We start from the raw sequence: 22193 nt of genomic DNA, 5'->3' as shown, positions 1-22193 counted from the left end.
CTGTGCGCAAACAAAATGTATATAATTGTTTTCGCACAAATAGAGCTTTCTTTTGGTGGTATTTGATCGACACTGGGTTTTTTATTTTTTATTATATAAAAGAGAAAAAGACTGGAAGTTGTGAAAAAGACCAATAATTTCTGTTATAAAACGTATCCAATAAAAAAAATTAAATTTCTCCATAAATTTAGGCCAAAATGTATTCTGCTTCATGTCTTTGCTAAACAAAAAAATCCCAAGAAGTGTATATTGGTGTGTGTGAAAGTTACAGGGGATGATTTACTAAAGGCAAACAGACTGTGTACTTTGCAAAGTCCAGATGCTCCAGTAAAACGAGGAGGAGTTCTGCTGACTTCCATTATCATCCAATCATGTGCAAGCAGAAATGCTGTTTTTTTAAATTTTCTCTGCACATGATTGGGTATCCTTTTACAAAGTGATACTTTACCGCCATAAGTGTGCGCACTGGGTATGCCAGGTGTGCCTGGGCACACCCTAATCACCTTTGCTGCACAGATTTCCCCCCCCCCCCCCCCCACGTTGCTTGGCTGCAGAGAAATGGGCTAGGGAATCTGTCTGAAGCCTAGTACACTCGATCAGACTTTATACAAACTTTCCCGTGGATTTCTGTATAAAGGGCGTTGGCCGTGAACATGTTAAGCATACACACGGCAGGACTTTTAGGCAACAAACACGAACGTAGTGACGTTTCAATGTACTGACGACACTTCAAAAAAAGGACATTCAATTCACCCTTTGGTCAGCTTCTGTATTGTTGTCTGATCTTTTGCATTGGTTCTGAGCATTCCTGTTTGTACTTTGTACTAAAGTCCGATGGTTTTGTGTAAACACAATCGGACTTGCCGACGTTGGACTTTTGTTGCCGCCAAGTTTTTCTGTTCGCACAGCCAACATTTGTCCGATGAAAACCGAAAAAATTTGTCCGATAGAGTGTGCACACGGTCGGATGTTGCCTTAAAACAGCTAATTTGCATGTTTGTTGTCAAAAAGTCCGATCGTGTGTATGGGCCTTTAGACATGACGAAAACATTTGTTTAGTTTTGGTTGATTCGTTGATTCGTTCAATTCGTATTTTGAATTTTTCAAATTTACCGATTTTTTTTGTTTTGTTTTATTTTTATTTTTTTGTTTTTTGGGGGTTTTTTTGTTTTTGTTTTTTTTTCTCAATTCGAAACATTAAAATCGATAAATTTTAAATTGGTCAAAAAATCTTCATCAAATGATTACAATCACTCTTTAAATCACCTCTAGCTCAACTAAAACAGCATTATTTAGAAATGGTAGTCTAATAACACACACAAGTCTGTGATTTTGGCAATATGTGTACAGTTATGCCCCCGTACACACGGTCGGACATTGATCGGACATTCCGACAACAAAATCCATGGATTTTTTCTGACGGATGTTGGCTCAAACTTGTCTTGCATACACACGGTCACACAAAGTTCTCGGAAAATCCGATCGTTCTGAATGCGGTGACGTAAAACACGTACGTCGGGACTATAAACGGGGCAGTAGCCAATAGCTTTCGTCTCTTAATTTATTCTGAGCATGCGTGGCACTTTGTGCATCGGATTTGTGTACACATGATCGGAATTTCCGACAACGGATTTTGTTGTCGGAAAATTTTATAGCAAAGCTCTCAAACTTTGTGTGTCGGAAAATCCGATGGAAAATGTGTGATGGAGCCTACACACGGTCGGAATTTCCGACAACAAGGTCCTATCACACATTTTCCATCGGAAAATCCAACCGTGTGTACGGGGCATTAGTATTTGACTGGGGTTCAATGTAAAATTCGATTCGACTTTCAGTCCGAATTTCCGAAATTTGGACGAATTTCGTTTTCAGTTATTCGGAGCATTCGTTAAAATTTTGTTTATATTGTAATTTTGGGTATTCAGATATATCCGAATCTCCAAATAATGAAACATTTTGTCCGAATATCTATTTGGAACGAAACGAAACCGCACATGTCTACCTTGTTTCTTCAGTCCCTTTCTCTGTCTCAAAAGTGAGACATCAGGGGTGTGTTTTAGACCCCCCTGATATTTCACCAAAGCCCCCAATGGGGCTCGTAAAAAAAATAAATAAAATAAAGTAGTATTGTAAAATATAAATTGTAAGAAATAATAAAAAAATATATAATTGTAAAAAAGTAATAATAAAAAAATAATCAAAATTAAAGACTGACATTAATCTGCCCTACTGACACCGACCACTCCTCTACTGACACCGACCACTCCTCTACTGACACCGACCACTCCTCTACTGACACCGACCACTCCTCTACTGACACCGACCACTCCTCTACTGACACCGACCACTCCTCTACTGACACCGACCACTCCTCTACTGACACCGACCACTCCTCTACTGACACCGACCACTCCTCTACTGACACCGACCACTCCTCTACTGACACCGACCACTCCTCTACTGACACCGACCACTCCTCTACTGACACCGACCACTCCTCTACTGACACCGACCACTCCTCTACTGACAGCGACCACTCCTCTACTGACAGCGACCACTCCTCTACTGACACCGACCACTCCTCTACTGACACTGTCCACTTCCCGCACTCATGTGTGTTTGAGCTTTGGGGTGCATGCCCTAATGCAATAGGCTCTATGTTTACCTCATTTACTAAGCTCTGGAGCGACTGCAAAGTGCACAGTCTTTATTTGCCTTTAGTAAATCAACCCCATTGTGTAATATCCCTCCGATTTTTCTCTTCCATGGACACTGAAGGTCAGCGGAATCTTGCCACAGCTGCAGAGGAGGAGAGATAAAATGAAAAAAAGTTTTATCTTTGAAAGAGAGAATTGAACTCACACCGGGTGATTGAAGATGTTATAATGTAATGCAGCGACAAAGCGCTCTTTGGAACAAAGCTTGTATTGTCTGATACTTTGTTGCTAAAACCTTGATTTAGATTGTTGGATAAATCACAAGCATTCCAGTTCTATGATTGTTATATAACTATTTTATAGATAAAACATCATCATAACTGTTATATGCTCGAATTTAAAGCCGACCTCCAGGTATGATCTGTATTGCATACTTCCATTGGCACAATCAAGGTATTGTACAGGATTCCAGGGATGGGTCCTGGACAGGAGATATATTTCCCCACTATTTTGGTTGTGGTCCCTTTTAAAGCGGAGTTCCACCCAAAAGTGGAACTTCAGTCTTTATTTAATAAATGGAAAAAAAACGACTGGAACTCCGCTTTCAGAGAGAGTTGGTACTCAGGAGTTCCGGGGTAGTCCAGTTGGAGAGGACTGGTTTCCATACCTTCTGGATTGGTAAATCCTCATTTGGGACCCCAGATTCGGAGGCTTGTGTAGACTTTGATTGAGAAAGAGCCTCCAAACCTTTATTACATGGACTTTGGTCTTGAAAGTGTAGAAAGGTCTCCGGCCTCCTTCGGTCTAATGAGAACCTCCAGGGCCAGAGATAGCTGACATCCTTCTTTTTGTGGTGGGTTGTGAGGCATGGTGGGTGCATGGTGATTAAGTCATTGGACTCCAGACACTTCTTGAATGCAAAAAGAAATTTTATTTCTCTTAACAAACTTTTTTGGAGGAAAGAGATGTACTTGCAAGTTCAATTGGCAAACTACAAGCCTTCAATAGGAGGACAGCCATGCAGGGAAAGGATTCCAGCAAGACGCCACATTTGCATGTGTAGGAATGCTGTCTCCTATGGCAACAGTCTTTAACAGTTCCTAACACAAAGCATAACAGTTCCTTCACTTCCACTACAATCACTTCTTGTAGTTCTTCAGCCCACTGAGCTCCCGGTCTCTCACTAGACTAGTTGATTTACTGCCACTGAATGTCTTGAGCTCTTCCAATCTTCACGGTATTATCTTCCTCAAGCATCAACCCCGCTTCTCTGCTGGGTCCCTAGCTTGGCACTCCAGATACTTCTCAAGCTTCACCCCACTGGCCTGCTTGGTCCCTGGCTTGACACAGAAGGCTGCTCTGCAAGCGTCACCTCCGCTGGTTGGGTCCCTGGCTTGATACCCACTGAAGTTTCCAGATTCTTCACCGTCCCCAGTCGGTGAGAACACTGCTCCAGTACTTGCTTCAGCTACTCACTGTGGTCCCCGGTAATAAGGTGGTTGGTCCCTTAGTGGCGACAGCTTCCCCTCTACCGCCGACCACGACAGGTTCTCCGGCCGGCAGAACCGTCACTTCTGTTTGGACTGCAAGCCGCAAATCCCAACCCTGCGCTGCTCTTACTTCTGGATAGGCCCTCAGACAGCCTGGCAGCCAGATGCCCCCAGGATAGGCCCAATCTCTGGCATAGCAGCCCGGGGCACACAACACACGTCCACCCAGACAGCCGTCCAGGTGGCAAAGAACACTGATCACCTGACTCCACCCGACTATATAGGTTCTCCCAGCAGGCCAAGGGTTCCAAGAAAACCCCTGCCCATTGACTGAGACACCCCACATACCCATAACCTGACAGTGTGTTGCCCTTCTCATACCTAGTACCACCAAGTACCCGGTCACCTAGTGGTAGAAGAGAAAAGTGCAACAAGGCCAAACTTGGGGAGAAATCAATAGATCTCTAACAATCAACCAGGATAATTATTCCTGGCAAGTAAATTTGTGAGGAGCAACCCTGCCTAAACTCCAGGGTGCTACAAAAGGATTAACCTACCTGCAAGGTAGACTTGCAGGAAGGACTCAGCACATGTCTATGGGTTTGTGTGGACTGGTTGACACATGTAGAAAAGTGGACTATTTGGTAACAGAGACTGTTTTTGCTGAGCTCCTGCAGCTTTTCCTGCACCTCCAAGCAGACAGGGACCCCAAACCCAAGCATGGGACTAGTATATTGGCGGTGAGCCTTTTTTTGCTTTGATTATACCAGAAATATGGACTATTTTTTTTATGTTTGCTTGTTTTGAGAGTCCAATAAAAACTGTTATGCCCCGTACACACGATCGGACATTGAACGGACAGTCTGACAACAAAATCCATCGGATTTTTTCCGACGGATGTTGGCTCAAACTTGTCCTGCATACACACGGTCGCACAAAGTTGTCGGAAAATCCGATCGTTCTGAACGCGGTGACGTAAAACACGTACGTCAGGACTATAAACGGGGCAGTAGCCAATAGCTTTCGTCTCTTCATTTATTCTGAGCATGCGTGGCACTTTGTGCTCGGATTTGTCTACACACTATTGGAGTTTAAAGGATCGGATTTTGTTGTCGGAAAATTTAATATCCCGCTCTCAAACTTTGTGTGTCGGAAATTCCGATGGAAAAAGTCCGATGGAGCCCAATAACGATCAGAATTTCCGACAACACAATCCGATCGCACTTTCTCCGTCAGAAAATCCGACCGTGTGTACGGGGCATTACATTTACAAGTAGCTAGCTGGTGATCATGAGCTCTCTAGATTACAGTATGTATAACTGATGGTTCGCTGGGGAAGCTGACAATCAAATGATCGTCACCATCTTCTGAGCCCTGGGTGAGCAGTTTCCCTTCTGCTTATGCTGGAGTGCAGCTTCAATAGTATTTTCCATAGATAATCACTGATATTCCTAAAGCCCCGGGCTAACCCATTTTTTCTTAGTTTTGGATAAAGTTGGGAAGGGTCAGAACTCTGTCACAATTTAATACTGTCTTTATACCCATGGGGATATTTCTTCTTACTTCCTATGCTGTCACTGGAACAGGAAGTGAGCAGAATCTCTCCACTGGGGACAGAGATGGCAATAAAAGCACTTTTTTTTTTTTAAAAGTAGCTTGGGAAATTGTTAGAACTGCTGTGGGGTTATTATTGCTATGTGTGTTTTTACTGGGGATATCAGCTACCCTGTTTCCCCGTAAATAGGACCTAGCGTGATTGTCGGTGATGGCTGCAATATAAGCTCTACCCCCCAAATAAGCCCTACCCTGTTTCCCCAAAAATAAGCGCTACCCTGAAAATAAGACCTACAAGGACTTTAACTAGGGCTTATATGGATGGTAGAGATTATATTGCAGCCATCACCGACAATCACGCTAGGTCTTATTTTCAGGGAAACAGGGTAGGAGACACAAAAAACCCTATAGAGGTTCTAACCCTTTTCCCCTGCTGTCCAAACTATAAAAAAAAAAAGAATATGCAGTAAATATTCAGCGCAAAAACACGAACCCTTTTCAACATTCATTTGCAAGCTAAGCACTAAAAGGTCAAGACACAATACCTCAATGAAACATAATAAACAAAACAGTGCAGCGCAAACAAATTATTCATAAAAGATTAATAAAAGGAATAAAGTCCATATACAGATAATCATCCGTCTACATGGATAAGCTGCTGTGTGAATAAGTGCTGAGGAGATATGCAAGTGCCACGGTGCATTCAGCCCCTTCACCTTCAACACCACTATACGCTCACCTACACAGGGCCGTCTTTAACACACGGAAAAAGGGGCAGCTGCCCTGGGCCCAGTCATTGTTGTGGGGCCCAAAGCAGCTGCCCCTTGAACCCGCAAATAGTTGATAGGTGAATTTGGGAGGGCCCAAGAAAACGGTTGCCCAGGGTCCAATCGATATTAAAGACGGGCCTGCTCCTACATACGACCCATAGGGTCTATCCGCACATTCCCACAATTCAGGGGTATTAGTCCTCCACTGACCGATCCGTGGCTCAGGTTATAGTTCCTCTGTGTATATAAATAAATAAAAAAGGACATCTAGTGTTCTACGTATGGACACAACTCTTATTAAAAAGTATATAAAAAAACTTACAAATGCAGCACTTGTCACAAGTGCATATAACGAGCGCTCAATACAGTATAGTACAATCTTTAAGGTGGCCGCAGGTGACGTCATATGCAGCTCGCTCCTCCCGTACGCGTTATGTCCTTGGGCAAGACTTCGTCAGCGAGGGACAAAAAAAAGATTCACTGACGCTGGCCTTTATGTCCAATTTGAAATCACAAAAACTGTATAATTGATATTTATAAGTAATTTTTTGGTGACTGCAGATCCTTGCCAGGCAACCTGAGGACAAGCCAAGACTTGTGTCCTATGAATCTGATTATTTCTTTGTTTGATGTTTAGGGCATTGATGATGTCACCGGAGAGCCATTAGTCCATCAAGAAGCAGATAAACCCGAAGCGGTAGTTTCCAGGCTGCGCCAATACAAAGATGTTGCCAAACCGGTTATAGAAAGATATAAGTGAGTTATATTGATTATTTTCAATTTATTTCAACTTTTAATTAAATTCACTTTTATTATATCATTTTTCAATGGGGTGATTTTATGCCATTTTTGAATATTTTATTGTGTCAAATCATATATTATCATACTTGACTTGGGTTTAGAAATACTTTTATTTTTTATATTTATTGATTGCTTCTAAGGATACAAGAAAGGCTCAACGTTACCGTCTCCCTGTACAGTGCACTGTGGGGATCAATTGCTCTTTTAGCAGAGGACTAGAACCTTCAGGGCCGGTGCAAGAAACCATGATGGGCCCCCCTCCTTCAATGCTGCCCATCAGGGCCATCTATCAGTGCTCATCAATGCCACCTATCAGTATCTATCAGTACCACCTATCAGTGCTCAATGCGCCTCAGTGCTCATCAATGCTGTCTATCAGTGCCACCTATCAGTGCTCATCAATGCTGCCTGAGTTCTGCCAATCAGTGTTTATCAGTGCCCATCAATGCCACCTATCAGTGCTCATTAGTGCAGCCTATCAGTGCCCATCAAACGCCTGAAAACTGCCTTAGTGTGAAAGGGGTCTTAAAGTGTTACCAATCCCAGGAGCTTGCATTCACTATATCTGGTCTCCCACAGTACACAGAACATTGAAATGCAATTATTTTAGTAAATATAAACTGCTAAATACCTTTTCTCATCAGCAGTATATAGCAGTCTTGTGACTTCTATCAGTGTCTGGTTAAAGCTTATAGGAGGAGTTTTCATTCTCCCCTGACTGTCCTATGAGGCTGCGTGACCCCTGACCCTCTGTCTGGACAGTGCTGATTGGTCCTGTGCTGATCACATGCACCCGTCCAAAAAAAAAAACATTCTCTAGCAATACACACCAAACTGAGCATGTGCAGAGTGCCTCCTAGGGCTCTGTGCTATCAACAGATGGATTGGGGACATTGGAAGAAGGGGAGGATCAGTTCCAAGAAGACAGGATCAAACAGCCTTTTTTGCACACTGCAGAGGATTAACCCCTTAGGTTCCACAGTGAGTCTAACAAGCATGCTTTACTGCACATACAGACTGATTTTACTCTTGTGGGTTTAGTAACACTTAAATATCACTTTAATGTCATCATGACTTGTGTGCCTGTTGGAAAAAAAAATAAAACTCTGCTCCTTCCTTCTCCAAGCTAACAGACTGGCTGGAGACTGCACTGTCCACTGGTAAAGCCCAATTCCAGGAAATCTGAAAATGATCCCTCTATAATGGGACTTGTCGACCTGCTGAATAATTCATGGTATATATAAAAGAGTTTCAGAACAAGAGAGCAGCACAAGAGAAGTCCTAAATGGGGACCAATCAGAAAGCCTGAAGTGAAAAGTGCTGGATGGGGAAAGCCTGGAGATATAATATAAGGTGTGCGATTGCTGAGCACATTATAGGGTGGAAGTAAAATATTATATTGCTTGGTAGGGAGGAGACGAGGACACCGAATTCTTCTATATTGTCGTGTCGGGGGAATAACTGCAGTGTGAGCTCCTGGAGGGAACAGGGATTCAGCTTCTTATATAACGGCACATGGGAGTTCTGTCTACAGCTCTGTCCCCGAATCATCCTCATTGGCTGATGTATGAATCTCAGAGGTGTACGGGATGGGGGGGGGGGGGGGGGGGGGGCGGCAGATCCACAACGGGGTCATTTCAGGATAACATTTCCTCCAGCACCATTGCAAATTCATATAGAAGGCAGTCTATGAAATCCTTTATTCTCCATGAAAACTACATTCATCATCCTGCTGTGCAGACTATTTATTATTTATAAGAATAAGGTAAAGAATAAAAGAAATACACTCTCTGTATATAAGGTGATGATAGTGGCGGAGGAACCTGTGCTGGATCAGTAATCTGTATATACAGACATCCCAACCTGCAAAAACTCATTTCAGGGAGGTGGTGCTTAATATTTTTTGCATTTTTTTTTTTTTTTAATCAGCCTTGTTGGTGGGCTTTGATGAGATATCAAGGTTTTAAACAGACCCCCTGACATCTCCCCTTTAAGACAGAGAAAGGGACTGAGGACACAGATTCCCCAGTCCCTTTCTCAGCATTGAAGATGAATGGACAGGAGACAGAGGCTCCTGTCCATTCATAAACTGAAGCAGAGGAAACACAGTTTTCACAGGACACAGGAGAGAACGCTGCTTACTGTGTCCAATTCAGAAAAGGAAGGGGCTGGTAAATGACCTATTTACCGGTCCCTTCCTCTCCACTCTCCATCCTGACAGATCCCCCACAGCCGGCGGGAGAGGAGAGGAGGAAAGCCATCTGTGGGGGACGAGGGGGGGGGGGGGCGGAGGAGGAGGAAGACAGGAAGCCAGAGGAGAACAGGAGGGGGGGGGCGGAGTAGGAGAACAGGAGGGCGGAGGAGGACAGGAAGCCGGAGGAGAACAGGAGGGCGGAGGAGGACGGGGGGGGGGGCGGAGGAGGACATGGAGCAGCAGCTGGAGGAGGAGGACACAGGGAACAACCGGGAATGATCGGTGCTGCAGGAAGGACAGCTGTATCAACACCGATCTCCCTGTATAGCTTTTTAGCCGACAGCCACGGGAGGGAGAGAAGGAGAAGCGGCTGTCATTTTATGGTGACTATTTGTGATGGCTATGCAAATGTCATTTTTTTTGTATAAATAGGGCCTCAAGAGTCCAATCAATTTTTATTGTGCATGAAAAGGTAACCAACCCTTTTTTTTTTTTCTTTAGTACATTGCAGATCCTTTAACACAATGGGCTCCATTCATAAAGCAGCGTTCATTAAAGTGATTGTAAAGTCTTTTTTTTTTTTTTTTTTAAATAACAAGCATGTTATTCCTACCTCCTATGTGCAGTTGGTTTTGCACAGAGCAGGCCAGATCCTCCTCTTCTCGGGTCCCTCTTTGCTGCTCCTGGCCCCTCCCTCCTGTTGAGTCCCCCCCACAGCAAGCAGCTTGCTATGGGGGCACCCGAGCCAAGTCAAAGCTCCGTGTGCCCATTCAGACACGGAGCTGCCATTAGGACCCGCCTCCCTCCCCCCTGATTGGCTAACTGATTGACAGCAGCGGGAGCCAATGTCGCCGCTGCTGTGTCTCAGCCATTCAGGAGGGAGAGTCCCAGACGGCCGAGAGATTTGTGGACATCGCTGGACAGAGATGTTGCTCAGGTAAGTATTAGGGGGGTTCTGCACACAGAAGGCTTCTTATTTTAATGTATAGAATGCATTAAGATAAAAAAAACCTTCTGCCTTTACAACCCCTTTAAGGCCGAAGTTCATCGCGGGGGACCAATTTTTAATTTTTTTTTGGACTTGTCAAAAACTGCCTCCTGTGTGTATTTACACTACACTTTTTTGGGGTGAATGAGTAGCCCATACTCATTAGACATGTGCAATTTGTTTCGTTACAAATTTGTTTAACAAATTTCGTCAAATTCGTTAATTTCGGAAATATTCGAATTAGCGAAAACCCGTTTAACGATTTTTTCCGAATATTCGTAAAAATCTGAAATAACTAATAATAACTTAACTATTACTAACTATTAAATTATAGGTATTGGAATTTCCTTTTAAATTTGGCTGTGAACTTAACTAATACGAATTTATCCAAAGTTACGAATTATCAGAAATAACGAATGTCTGTATCTAAACGAATGGAACGCAACTAATTAATAATAATAAATACCAAAAATAATGAAAACTTTTTTATTATTATTTATTATTAATTAGTTCTGTTCCATTTGTTTATATGCGGAATTTGTTATTTCAGATAATTTGTAACTTCAAATAAATTCGTATTCGTTACGTTCACTAACCGCCAAATTTGAAAGGAAATTCCAATACCTAGAATTTAATAGTTAGTTATTATTCGTTAGTTAGCTAGTTATTCTTTCGAATTTTTGGATTATCTTTCTTTCGGGATTTTCGCATTTACGAATTTTTGCATTTACGATCATAACGAATGACTCGGAAAAAAAAAAACAAATGAAATTAAATTGAATACATTTTTCGGCAGTGCACATATCTAATACTCATTCACATGGGGGGGGGGGGGGGGGATCTGGGGGTCTACATGTTAAAGGGGGCTTCCAAATTCTGATACCCCCCCCCCCCGCAGACCCGTACAACCACCGCCCCATATTATATAATATATATAATATAATATTTCTCTTCCAGTATCTGGCCCAGCATTCTACTAACACAATCTCTGTTGTCCGTAGGAGTAAAGGCATCCTGCACACCTTCTCAGGGACAGAGACCAACAAAATCTGGCCATATATCTACACGCTGCTGAGCACCCGGATCACGCCGGTACACCCCGAGGACACGAGCCAGGCCTTCCGCCCCGAGGACTCCTAATGCCAACACCTGTTTATTGGTCTTTGTGTGCAGTATCAATGTGGTGCTCTGTTCTATATAAATTGCTGTATATGGTATTTTGTTATATATATATATATATTTCTCTTTTTAGGCGCTTTAAGCACTTATGTTTTAGGAAAGTGTTTTTGATTTCGTTCAGTGTTGCAGAGATTTGATTCTCAAAAACCAATGAAGTCCCCTGATTTAGCTGCAAACCTACTTCTATAATCAGGACACTGTGCCTATCACTTAAAGGGTCAGTCCGCTCAGGAGTCATGTTTTAGCTGGGGGTGGAGCTTTGTGGTCCAGCAAAATCAGCTTTGGGGTGACTGTCCCCTATAAAGAGTCATTGCGCCTGAAAGAGATTTCTCTTTTTCGTTCATTAAAGGACGCAGTGGCAGTCTTGATCTCTGATTATTGGGTTATGGCGCCACCTTCAGGAGTAGGTCAGTAGGCACAAAAAAAAACCAGAAACACAGCCTTGTTAAGGGGCTTGGATACCATCAGGGTGGGCCTCTAGGCACATATTAAAAAAAAACACTAGAGGGCACCTCCATATAGGTGTAGCGATTGGTTAAGCACTTCAGCTCCGGAAGATTTACCCCCCCGTTCATGACCAGGCATTTTTTTGCTATACGGCACTGCGCTACTTTAACTGACAAAAATTACTATGTGGCTGGGTGGTCCTCAATGTAATACAACACCTCATCCCAAAGATCTAATGATAAGGTCAAAGAAGGGGAATATAGGGCTTATGACGGTGCCAGGAAAACACGGTACATACCAAGATTTTTTTTTAAAAATGAGTAATTTTTATTAGAACATATCATATATAAAAAATAAACACAAAAATTACAGAGTCAAGGTGTGCATAAATACTAAAAGCATATCTGTAGTGAATTTCACCGAGCTAGGCCTCATAGATGTTGCGGCCAATGCAAAGGATAGGTATTTTAGGTATCCGATATGTTTCGCCAGTATTGGCTTCTTCAGGGATAAGTTGTTAATACCTGAAACGCTACAGTAGTTCTGCAAGTCACCAGAGGGGGCCTCACACAACTCCAGCACTAAACCTCCAGCCAGGAGCACAATAGGTAGCTGTAGAGGGCAGTAAAAAGGACCTGGCCAATTATGTATAGAATAGTGCTTTTTAAAATGAATGACAGGACACCGATAAATCCTTACGCTTAGAGAGAAACTCTAAACATCAACAGGAGCAAGATTTGCATGAACAGGAGAAGAGTTTATGTGCCACTTGTAAGACATTGGATAGATATATAGCGAGATGCTGGACTAGGTAGAGCCAGCAGCCAGCGACAACACCAGTCAAGTGGTGGTTGATGCGTCGGTGTCCTGTAAGGATGTTACAGGACACCGACGCATCAACCACCACTTGACTGGTGTTGTCGCTGGCTGCTGGCTCTACCTAGTCCAGCATCTCGCTATATATCTATCCAATGTCTTACAAGTGGCACATAAACTCTTCTCCTGTTCATGCAAATCTTGCTCCTGTTGATGTTTAGAGTTTCTCTCTAAGCGTAAGGATTTATCGGTGTCCTGTCATTCATTTTAAAAAGCACTATTCTATACATAATTGGCCAGGTCCTTTTTACTGCCCTCTACAGCTACCTATTGTGCTCCTGGCTGGAGGTTTAGTGCTGGAGTTGTGTGAGGCCCCCTCTGGTGACTTGCAGAACTACTGTAGCGTTTCAGGTATTAACAACTTATCCCTGAAGAAGCCAATACTGGCGAAACATGTCGGATACCTAAAATACCTATCCTTTGCATTGGCCGCAACATCTATGAGACCTAGCTCGGTGAAATTCACTACAGATATGCTTTTAGTATTTATGCACACCTTGACTCTGTAATTTTTGTGTTTATTTTTTATATATGATATGTTCTAATAAAAATTACTCATTTTTAAAAAAAATCTTGGTATGTACCGTGTTTTCCTGGCACCGTCATAATCCCTATATTCCCCTTCTTTGACCTTACTTTAACTGACAATTGCGCTGTCATTCGGCTCTGTACCCGAATAAAATTTATGTCCTTTTTTTTCCCAACAAATAGAGCTTTCTTTTGGTGGTATTTGATCACCTCTGCATTTTTTATTTTTTGCGCTATAAACAAAAAAAGAGCAAAATTTTTAAAAAAACATTATTTTTTACTTTTTGCTTTAAAACATATCAATTAAAAAAAAATGTAAAAAAAAATCTAATTTCAATGTAGGCCAATATGTATTCTGCTACATATTTTTGGTAAGAAAAATCTCAATAAGCGTATATTGATTTGCTTGCGCAAAAGATATAGCGCCTACAAACTATGAGATATATTTATGCCATTTTTATTATTTTGTTATTTTTTTGGGGACTAGTAATGGAGGCGATCAGCGACTTATAGCGGGACTGCCATATTGCGGCAAACGAATCGGTCACTAACTGACACTTTTTTTGGGGAACCAGTGACACTAATACAGTGATCAGTGCTAAAAATATGCACTGTCACTGTACTAACGGCACTGGCTAGGAATGGGTTAAGCATCAGGGGTGATCAAAGGGTTAACTGTGTGCTTAGCCAGTGTTTATTCACTGTGTGGGAGGTGCTTTTACTAGGGGAAGACATGGAGCCTTCCCTACTGACAGAGCGGCAATCTGCATTGTTTACATAGCAGACTGTTCTGTAAGAAATCAGGGTCCATGGTACCCGCTGATCGGCTGCCGCTGTGCATAATCACTGAATCACCGAAAGTGCAGGATCACACACAATATAAATTATATATATATATATATATATATATATATATAGTGGCCACCCTGTAGCAGTAAAACTGCTATAGGACGGTCGTGAAGTGGTTACAAAAAAAGTATAAAAGACAATAAAAATGCACTCACAAGAAAAAAGTGGATCAAGGCTTCTCATAAACTCATATAGACCTCCATAGGATCACTGTGAGGCTGCAGAGCTCTGCAGGCATGTGGCTAGTTGAAGCAGAGTTCTTGTGTGCCACATCCCCTCCACTTCCTGTCGTTGCCCACCCGAGAGAGGTGCTGTTTGAAGCCGCAGCCGTCTTGCGACTTTGGGAAGCTGCTGATTCTTATGTCCCAGCCTGAAGCCTGACCGCTGTACTTCCATCAAGAACTCTGCTTCAAATAGCCACATGCCTGCAGAGCTCTGCAGCCTCACGGTGATCCTATGGAGGTCTATAGGGGTCTATGACAAGCCTTGATCTACTTTTATCTTGTGAGTGCATTTTTATTGTCTTTTATACTTTTTTTTTAAAATAAATCTCTACACCTAGATGGAGGCGCCTTCTTGTGTTTTTGTTTTTTATATGTGCATTGGGAGCTCAAGACTTAATCTGAGAGGAGCTGCACCCGCTTCATCTGGTGTTCCCTGCCACTCTCCTGACCCTCTAAGGTGCCCCGTTAAATGACGGTTGGGTTCCAGTCAGTGCAATAGCTTATTCATTTTCTTAGGCCTCTAGGCTGTGTTTCTGTTTTCTTTTTCGTGCCTAGTGTCCTACTCCTGAAGGTGGCGCCATAACCCAATGGTCAGAGATGCTCTCCACATGTGTCCTTCAATGAACTCGGAGAAAAGGATTTTACGGTGAGTACAAAAAAAATCAAATTTTTAAAAAATTTTATAGGCTAGCTTTTTTTTTTTTTAAGTATCACAATGTCAACTCCAGTAGCAAGATGTCCCTACCAGATACCCTGATTCTGCCAGGCACAGAGTCCCACTTCTGCTGCTGCATTCTGCATATCTTGAAATAAATGGGAATTACAATAAGGTGAGCGAGACCCCAAAATGATGGTAGAACTGGGAACTCTGTAGGGATCTGGCCACTGGAGAGATATGTTACATGGCTGCCGCATAGATCTGGGAAATCAGTTATGGGTGGGCTGACCCTTTAAAGAGTACCTGTCTCCACCTCACACAGTGAAAGCTGCCATTTGTTGGGCTGACAAAATAATCCACTTATTATTATATTGGAAACTAGTACTACCCTACATTTTGACTAATGCGGAACTCCAGGCAAAAAAAAAATATTTTCCCTCTGCAGTAGGTCCCTCTCCTTGCTCATTTTTCCTAGGAGATGATAAATAGGGTTCTTTACTTACCTTGTCTCTCACTCCTCTGGCAGTAGGTGCTCTCCTTCAAGTCAGAGGCTCTGTGGGCGGACCCTCAGCATCCTTCAGTACAGTGCTGGACTGCTTGGCCCTGCATTGTATAAGATGATGTCAGTCAGCTGCGAATGGAGGCTTCGGAGGGACCAGTGGAGGAGGAAGTCGGCGAGGGCAAGGAATAAGGTAAGTATATTACCTTGTTGGTCATCACCTAGGAAAAACAAGCATCTAACCCTTGCAGGGAGAGGGGGACCCCCTGCAAGGGTAAATCTTTTTTATTGTCTTGGAGATCAGCAAAGGCCTCATTCTCTGGAGTGTTAGCAGAGCCCAGAAAGGGTGGAGGTCCGGAATAAAATGTTATTTCTAATCAACAAAAAAACACCAAAATTGTTTTGGGGATGGAAGGGTTCCCCTTCTTCAAGGCCAGAGAAAAAGGCGACTGAGATTTGGACTGCTAAACTGAAGCTGGAATAGGGGGGTGTGAATAAGGTTCAGTGGGGGAGTATTTTCAATATGAATGACCTGAGACTAGAACACGGGGACATGACCTGAGACTAGAACACAGGGACATGACCTGAGACTAGAACACAGGGACATGACCTGAGACTAGAACACGGGGACATGACCTGAGACTAGAACACGGGGACATGACCTGAGACTAGAACACGAGGACATGACCTGAGACTAGAACACGGGGACATGACCTGAGACTAGAACACGAGGACATGACCTGAGACTAGAACACGGGGACATGACCTGAGACTAGAACACAAGGACATGATCTGAGACTAGAACAGGGGGACATGATCTGAGACTAGAACAGGGGGACATGACCTGAAACTTGAACACGAGGACATGACCTGAGACTAGAACACGGGGACATGACCTGAGACTAGAACACAGGGACATGACCTGAGACTAGAACACAAGGACATGATCTGAGACTAGAACACGGGGACATGACCTGAAACTTGAACACGGGGGACATGACCTGAGACTAGAACACGGGGACGTGACCTGAGACTAGAACACGGGGACGTGACCTGAGACTAGTACAGGGGGACGTGACCTGAGACTAGAACATGGGGACATGACCTGAGACTAGAACACAGGGACATGACCTGAGACTAGAACACGGGGACATGACCTGAGACTAGAACACAGGGACATGACCTGAGACTAGAACACGGGGACGTGACCTGAGACTAGAACACGGGGACGTGACCTGAGACTAGAACACTGGGACGTGACCTGAGACTAGAACACGGGGACATGATCTGAGACTAGAACAGGGGGACATGACCTGAGACTAGAACACGGGGACATGATCTGAGACTAGAACAGGGGGACATGACCTGAGACTAAAACACAGGGACATGACCTGAGACTAGAACACGGGGACATGACCTGAGACTAGAACACAGGGACATGACGTGAGACTAGAACACGGGGACATGACCTGAGACTAGAACACGGGGACGTGACCTGAGACTAGTACAGGGGGACGTGACCTGAGACTAGAACACAGGGACATGATCTGAGACTAGAACACAGGGACATGACCTGAGACTAGAACACAGGGACATGACCTGAGACTAGAACACAGGGACATGACCTGAGACTAGAACACGGGGACGTGACCTGAGACTAGAACACAGGGATATGACCTGAGACTAGAACACAGGGACATGACCTGAGACTAGAACACGGGGAAGTGACCTGAGACTAGTACAGGGGGACGTGACCTGAGACTAGAACACGGGGATGTGACCTGAGACTAGAACACGGGGATGTGACCTGAGACTAGAACACGGGGACATGACCTGAGTCTAGTACAGGGGGACGTGACCTGAGACTAGAACACGGGGACGTGACCTGAGACTAGAACACAGGGACGTGACCTGAGACTAGTACAGGGGGACGTGACATGAGACTAGAACATGGGGACATGACCTGAGACTAGAACACGGGGACATGACCTGAGACTAGAACACGGGGACATGACCTGAGACTAGAACACAGGGACATGACCTGAGACTAGAACAGGGGGACGTGACCTGAGACTAGAACGCAGGGACGTGACCTGAGACTAGAACAGGGGGACGTGACCTGAGACTAGAACAGGGGGACGTGACCTGAGACTAGAACACGGGGACATGACCTGAGACTAGAACACGGGGACGTGACCTGAGACTAGAACACGGGGACATGACCTGAGACTAGACCAGGGGGACGTGACCTGAGACTAGAACACAGGGAGATGACCTGAGACTAGAACAGGGGGACGTGACCTGAGACTAGAACACAGGGACATGACCTGAGACTAGAACACGGGGACATGACCTGAGACTAGACCAGGGGGACGTGACCTGAGACTAGAACACAAGGAGATGACCTGAGACTAGAACAGGGGGACGTGACCTGAGACTAGAACACAGGGACATGACCTGAGACTAGAACACAGGGACATGACCGGAGACTAGACCAGGGGGACGTGACCTGAGACTAGAACACGGGGACATGACCTGAGACTAGTACAGGGGGACGTGACCTGAGACTAGAACACGGGGACATGACCTGAGACTAGAACACAGGGAGATGACCTGAGACTAGAACAGGGGGACGTGACCTGAGACTAGAACACAGGGACATGACCTGAGACTAGACCAGGGGGACGTGACCTGAGACTAGAACACAGGAACATGACCTGAGACTAGACCAGGGGGACATGACCTGAGACTAGACCAGGGGGACATGACCTGAGACTAGACCAGGGGGACATGACCTGAGACTAGACCAGGGGGACATGACCTGAGACTAGACCAGGGGGACGTGACCTGAGACTAGACCAGGGGGACGTGACCTGAGACTAGAACAGGGGGACGTGACCTGAGACTAGAACACGGGGACGTGACCTGAGACTAGAACAGGGGGACATGACCTGAGACTAGAACACAGGGACATGATCTGAGACTAGACCAGGGGGACATGACCTGAGACAGGAAGTGAAATCTCCCCAATGGAACGCAGATAAAAAAAAAAAAAAACTTTAGAGGTTTTAACCCTTCCTTATTCCTTCCAAAAACCAAATTAAGGGTTTTGGCTTTAGATAAACTTTATATGGAGACTGCCAATTTGAAAGCCAAAAGAAACCTTAATCAGAACGTAGCGACTTGGTAACCCTCGGAACAAGTGACTGCCCTGCGGTACAAGGCATGATGGACCTCCTACCGCTCTTGAGGTCCTAGCGGGGTTTCAGATCTGCTTAACCAATGGCTGCGGGCGCTCTGTAGGGGGTGACAGGTACTCTTTGACAATTTCTGTATGACTTGTTTGTTATTAGTGAGCTTTCGTTAAAGATTTTCTTTTATTCTAGTGATGAAAAAAAAAAGTTGTGTTAAAAGTGTATTTTTTATTTTTGAACACGGTAAAAAAAAAAAAAAAAAAAAGATATATTCTGGAAGTCCAAAGATGCTGAGAGTTGGTATAGAATGAGAGTTTAATCAGAGTATTGGCTGGGCCATGTGATCTACATTATAGAGAGATGCACAGCCCCATTATACACAGATTTAAAGAGACCGCTCATTGTTCTGTCATTATTATCATATCATCAAATGTGATTAAAATACAGATTTTTAACTCGTGTTTTTTTTTTGTTTTTTTTTTCCTTGTTTGTTCATCAGTGTGCATTCACATGGGCGCAACATACATGAGAATGCAAATGACCATAAAATCATACGGCACATATACAGGCATGATGGTCATGCGTGTTGTGTATATGTTCGATCACATATGATTGCAGATACATACCTACCTGTGTGTAATAATATATGTGATCCACTAGCACTGACTGGCTTAGGACAACAGTCAGTGTGTTGGGTCCAGTAACCCACAGCCACCAATCAGAACGCATCGTTCACTAATCTGATTCAGCAAACTCTCGATTGGTTAAAGCTGAACTCCAGGTCTTTTATAAAAGGCACAGGTTATCACAAGCTCTGTAGTCATTAAAAGTCTTTCAAGTTCTTGAATGAGACCGGGTATTAGCCTCTTGTAGTCCCTGTACAGCAGAGCTCAAAGAGGTAGAGAGGGAAAAGCAGCACCAGGAGCCAGTCTGTGCTACAGTGCTCATGGTCTACATACTGATAGAAGGAGAGAGCAGAGTGACGGAGATGAGCTCATCAGTCTGATGCTTCACTTTTTTTTTTTGCTGACCAATCACAGGCTGAGATAGGGACCTGTAAATGTTGCTAAACCCCTTGGCGCCAGCTCCCGCTGGCCCTTTAAGGGGATTGGGATGGCAGGGGGCGGGGTGGGGCTTGTGACCACGTGACCACCGCATCAAAAGCTTTCCGTGAGCCGCCGCTTACTGTGCCTGGAGCATACAGGGCGCACGCTCTCGGCACAGCACTGTGGGCGCTATTGCATGCAAATATGCGGCCATGTGGCGCCATGGTGTTAAAGCGGTAGTAAACTGCCGGCTTTTTTTTTTTTAAACCTGTAAGGAAAAGTTATAATGTGCTAGTATGCATCTCATACTAGCCCATTATGTGAAACTTACTTTAGAACAAAGCCCTTCCAGCAACGAGCTGTCACCACTGACAAGGCTTCCATCTTCACCCGGTCTTCCTTCCGGGTTCGCGGACTCCGGCTGTGTGACTGACCGGAGCCGCGATGACGTCACAGCATAGGACTCTAACGGAATGCGCCGTTGATGTCACTGGCTGCATGTACAGTAAAAATTTCCTAAACGGTGCAAGTTTAGGTGATATTTACGGTACCTACAGGTAAGCCTTATTCTAGGCTTAAGTTTACGCCCACTTTAACCCCTTCCCGCTACCTCCCGGGGTCCTAATGCTGGGATGCAAAGGTGGTGTTGCCATCATATGATTGCTGTGATTGGCTCAAACAGCAGTCACATGGTCCTGTTGGCTGCCAATCCCAAAATGTCATTGATGGCTAGTGAGCTGTCAGCACACAACCTTGAACCCCATGGATGCATATGTGCATCCCCATGGCATTTGTCCCCACCCACCCTTCTACCTATATGTAATAGCTTGGAGTGTCACTCTGGGGCACCAAGGTCCTTGTTCCAGTGATTCAACTAGTATGGGTGCCGGCATCAAGTACTCATCCTAAAGTGGGTGATTCCACCTCTATGACTAAGCCCAGAGGCAGGGCAAAACGCGTCAGCACGGCTTGGGAGAAGCCAAGGCTGAGGCCATTCCCCACTATCACCACGCTTATACATTGTTTACACCCATCCTGCTGCTGCATATACAGTTGTGCTCATAAGTTTACATACCCTGGCAGAATTTATGATTTCTTGGCCATTTTTCTGAGAATATGAATGATAACACAAAAACTTTTCTTTCACTCATGGTTAGTGTTTGGCTGAAGTCAAATATTATGAATCAACCGTGTTTACTCTTTTTAAATCATAATGGCAACAGAAACTACCCAAATGACCCTGATCAAAAGTTTACATACCCCAGTTCTTAATACCGTGTATTGCCCCCTTTAACATCAATGACAGCTTGAAGTCTTTTGTGGTATTTGTGGATGAGGCTCTTTATCTTCTCAGATGGTAAAGTTGCCCATTCCTCTTGGCAAAAAGCCTCCAGTTCCTGTAAATTCTTGGGCTGTCTTGCATGAACTGCACGTTTGAGATCTCCCCAGAGTGGCTCAATGATATTGAGGTCAGGAGACTGAGATGGCCACTCCAGAACCTTCACTTTATTCTGCTGTAGTCAATGACAGGTCGACTTGGCCTTGTGTTTTGAATCATTGTCATGTTGGAATGTCCAAGTACGATCCATGTACAGCCTCTTGGCTGATGAATGCAAATGTTCCTCCAGTATTTTTTGAACATACTGCATTCATCTTGCCATCAATTTTGACCAAATTTCCTGTGCCTTTGTAGCTCACAGATCCCCAAAACATCAGCGATCCACCTCCGTGTTTCACAGTAGGAATGGTGGACCTTTCATCATAGGCCTTGTTGACTCCTCTCCTAATGTAGTGTTTATTGTTGTGGCTGAATTTTGGTCTCCTCACAACAAATGACTTTGTGCCGGAAGGATTGAGGCTTGTCTCTGTGCTGTTTGGCATATTGTAAGTGGGATACTTTGTGGCATTTGAGTTGTAATGGCTTTCTTCCGGCGACTCGACCATGCAGCCCATCTTTCTTCAAGTGCCTCCTTATTGTGCATCTTGAAACAGCCACACCACATGTTTTCAGAGAGTCCTGTATTTCACCTGAAGTTATTTGTGGGTTTTTCTTTGCATCCCGAACAATTTTCCTGGCAGTTGTGGCTGAAATTTTAGTTGGTCTACCTGACCGTGGTTTGGTTTCAAAGGAACCCCTCATTTTCCACTTTTTGATTAGAGTTTGAACACTGCTGATTGGCATTCTCAATTCCTTGGATATCTTTTTATATCCCTTTCCTTTTTTATACAGTTCACCTAA

At 44.2% G+C, this 22193-nt stretch overlaps 1 protein-coding gene across 1 annotated transcript in view; it reads left to right on the top strand.

The window, feature by feature from the left end:
* Positions 1–12353, top strand: part of AK4 (adenylate kinase 4) — a 95832-nt gene extending 83479 nt beyond the window's left edge. Inside the window, exons 5-6 of the mRNA XM_073593801.1 lie at positions 7109–7227; positions 11456–12353. Of these exons, the coding sequence (XP_073449902.1) occupies positions 7109–7227; positions 11456–11594 (258 nt within the window). The 3' untranslated portion in view covers positions 11595–12353. The remainder of the gene's footprint in view (positions 1–7108; positions 7228–11455) is intronic.
* Positions 12354–22193: the final 9840 nt, after the last annotated feature.

Source organism: Aquarana catesbeiana, linkage group LG07 (assembly GCF_042186555.1).
Source record: "Aquarana catesbeiana isolate 2022-GZ linkage group LG07, ASM4218655v1, whole genome shotgun sequence".
NCBI lineage: Eukaryota > Metazoa > Chordata > Amphibia > Anura > Ranidae > Aquarana > Aquarana catesbeiana.
The sequence above is the reverse complement of the archived record's forward strand: the minus strand, read 5'-3'. Positions and strand labels throughout refer to the sequence as shown.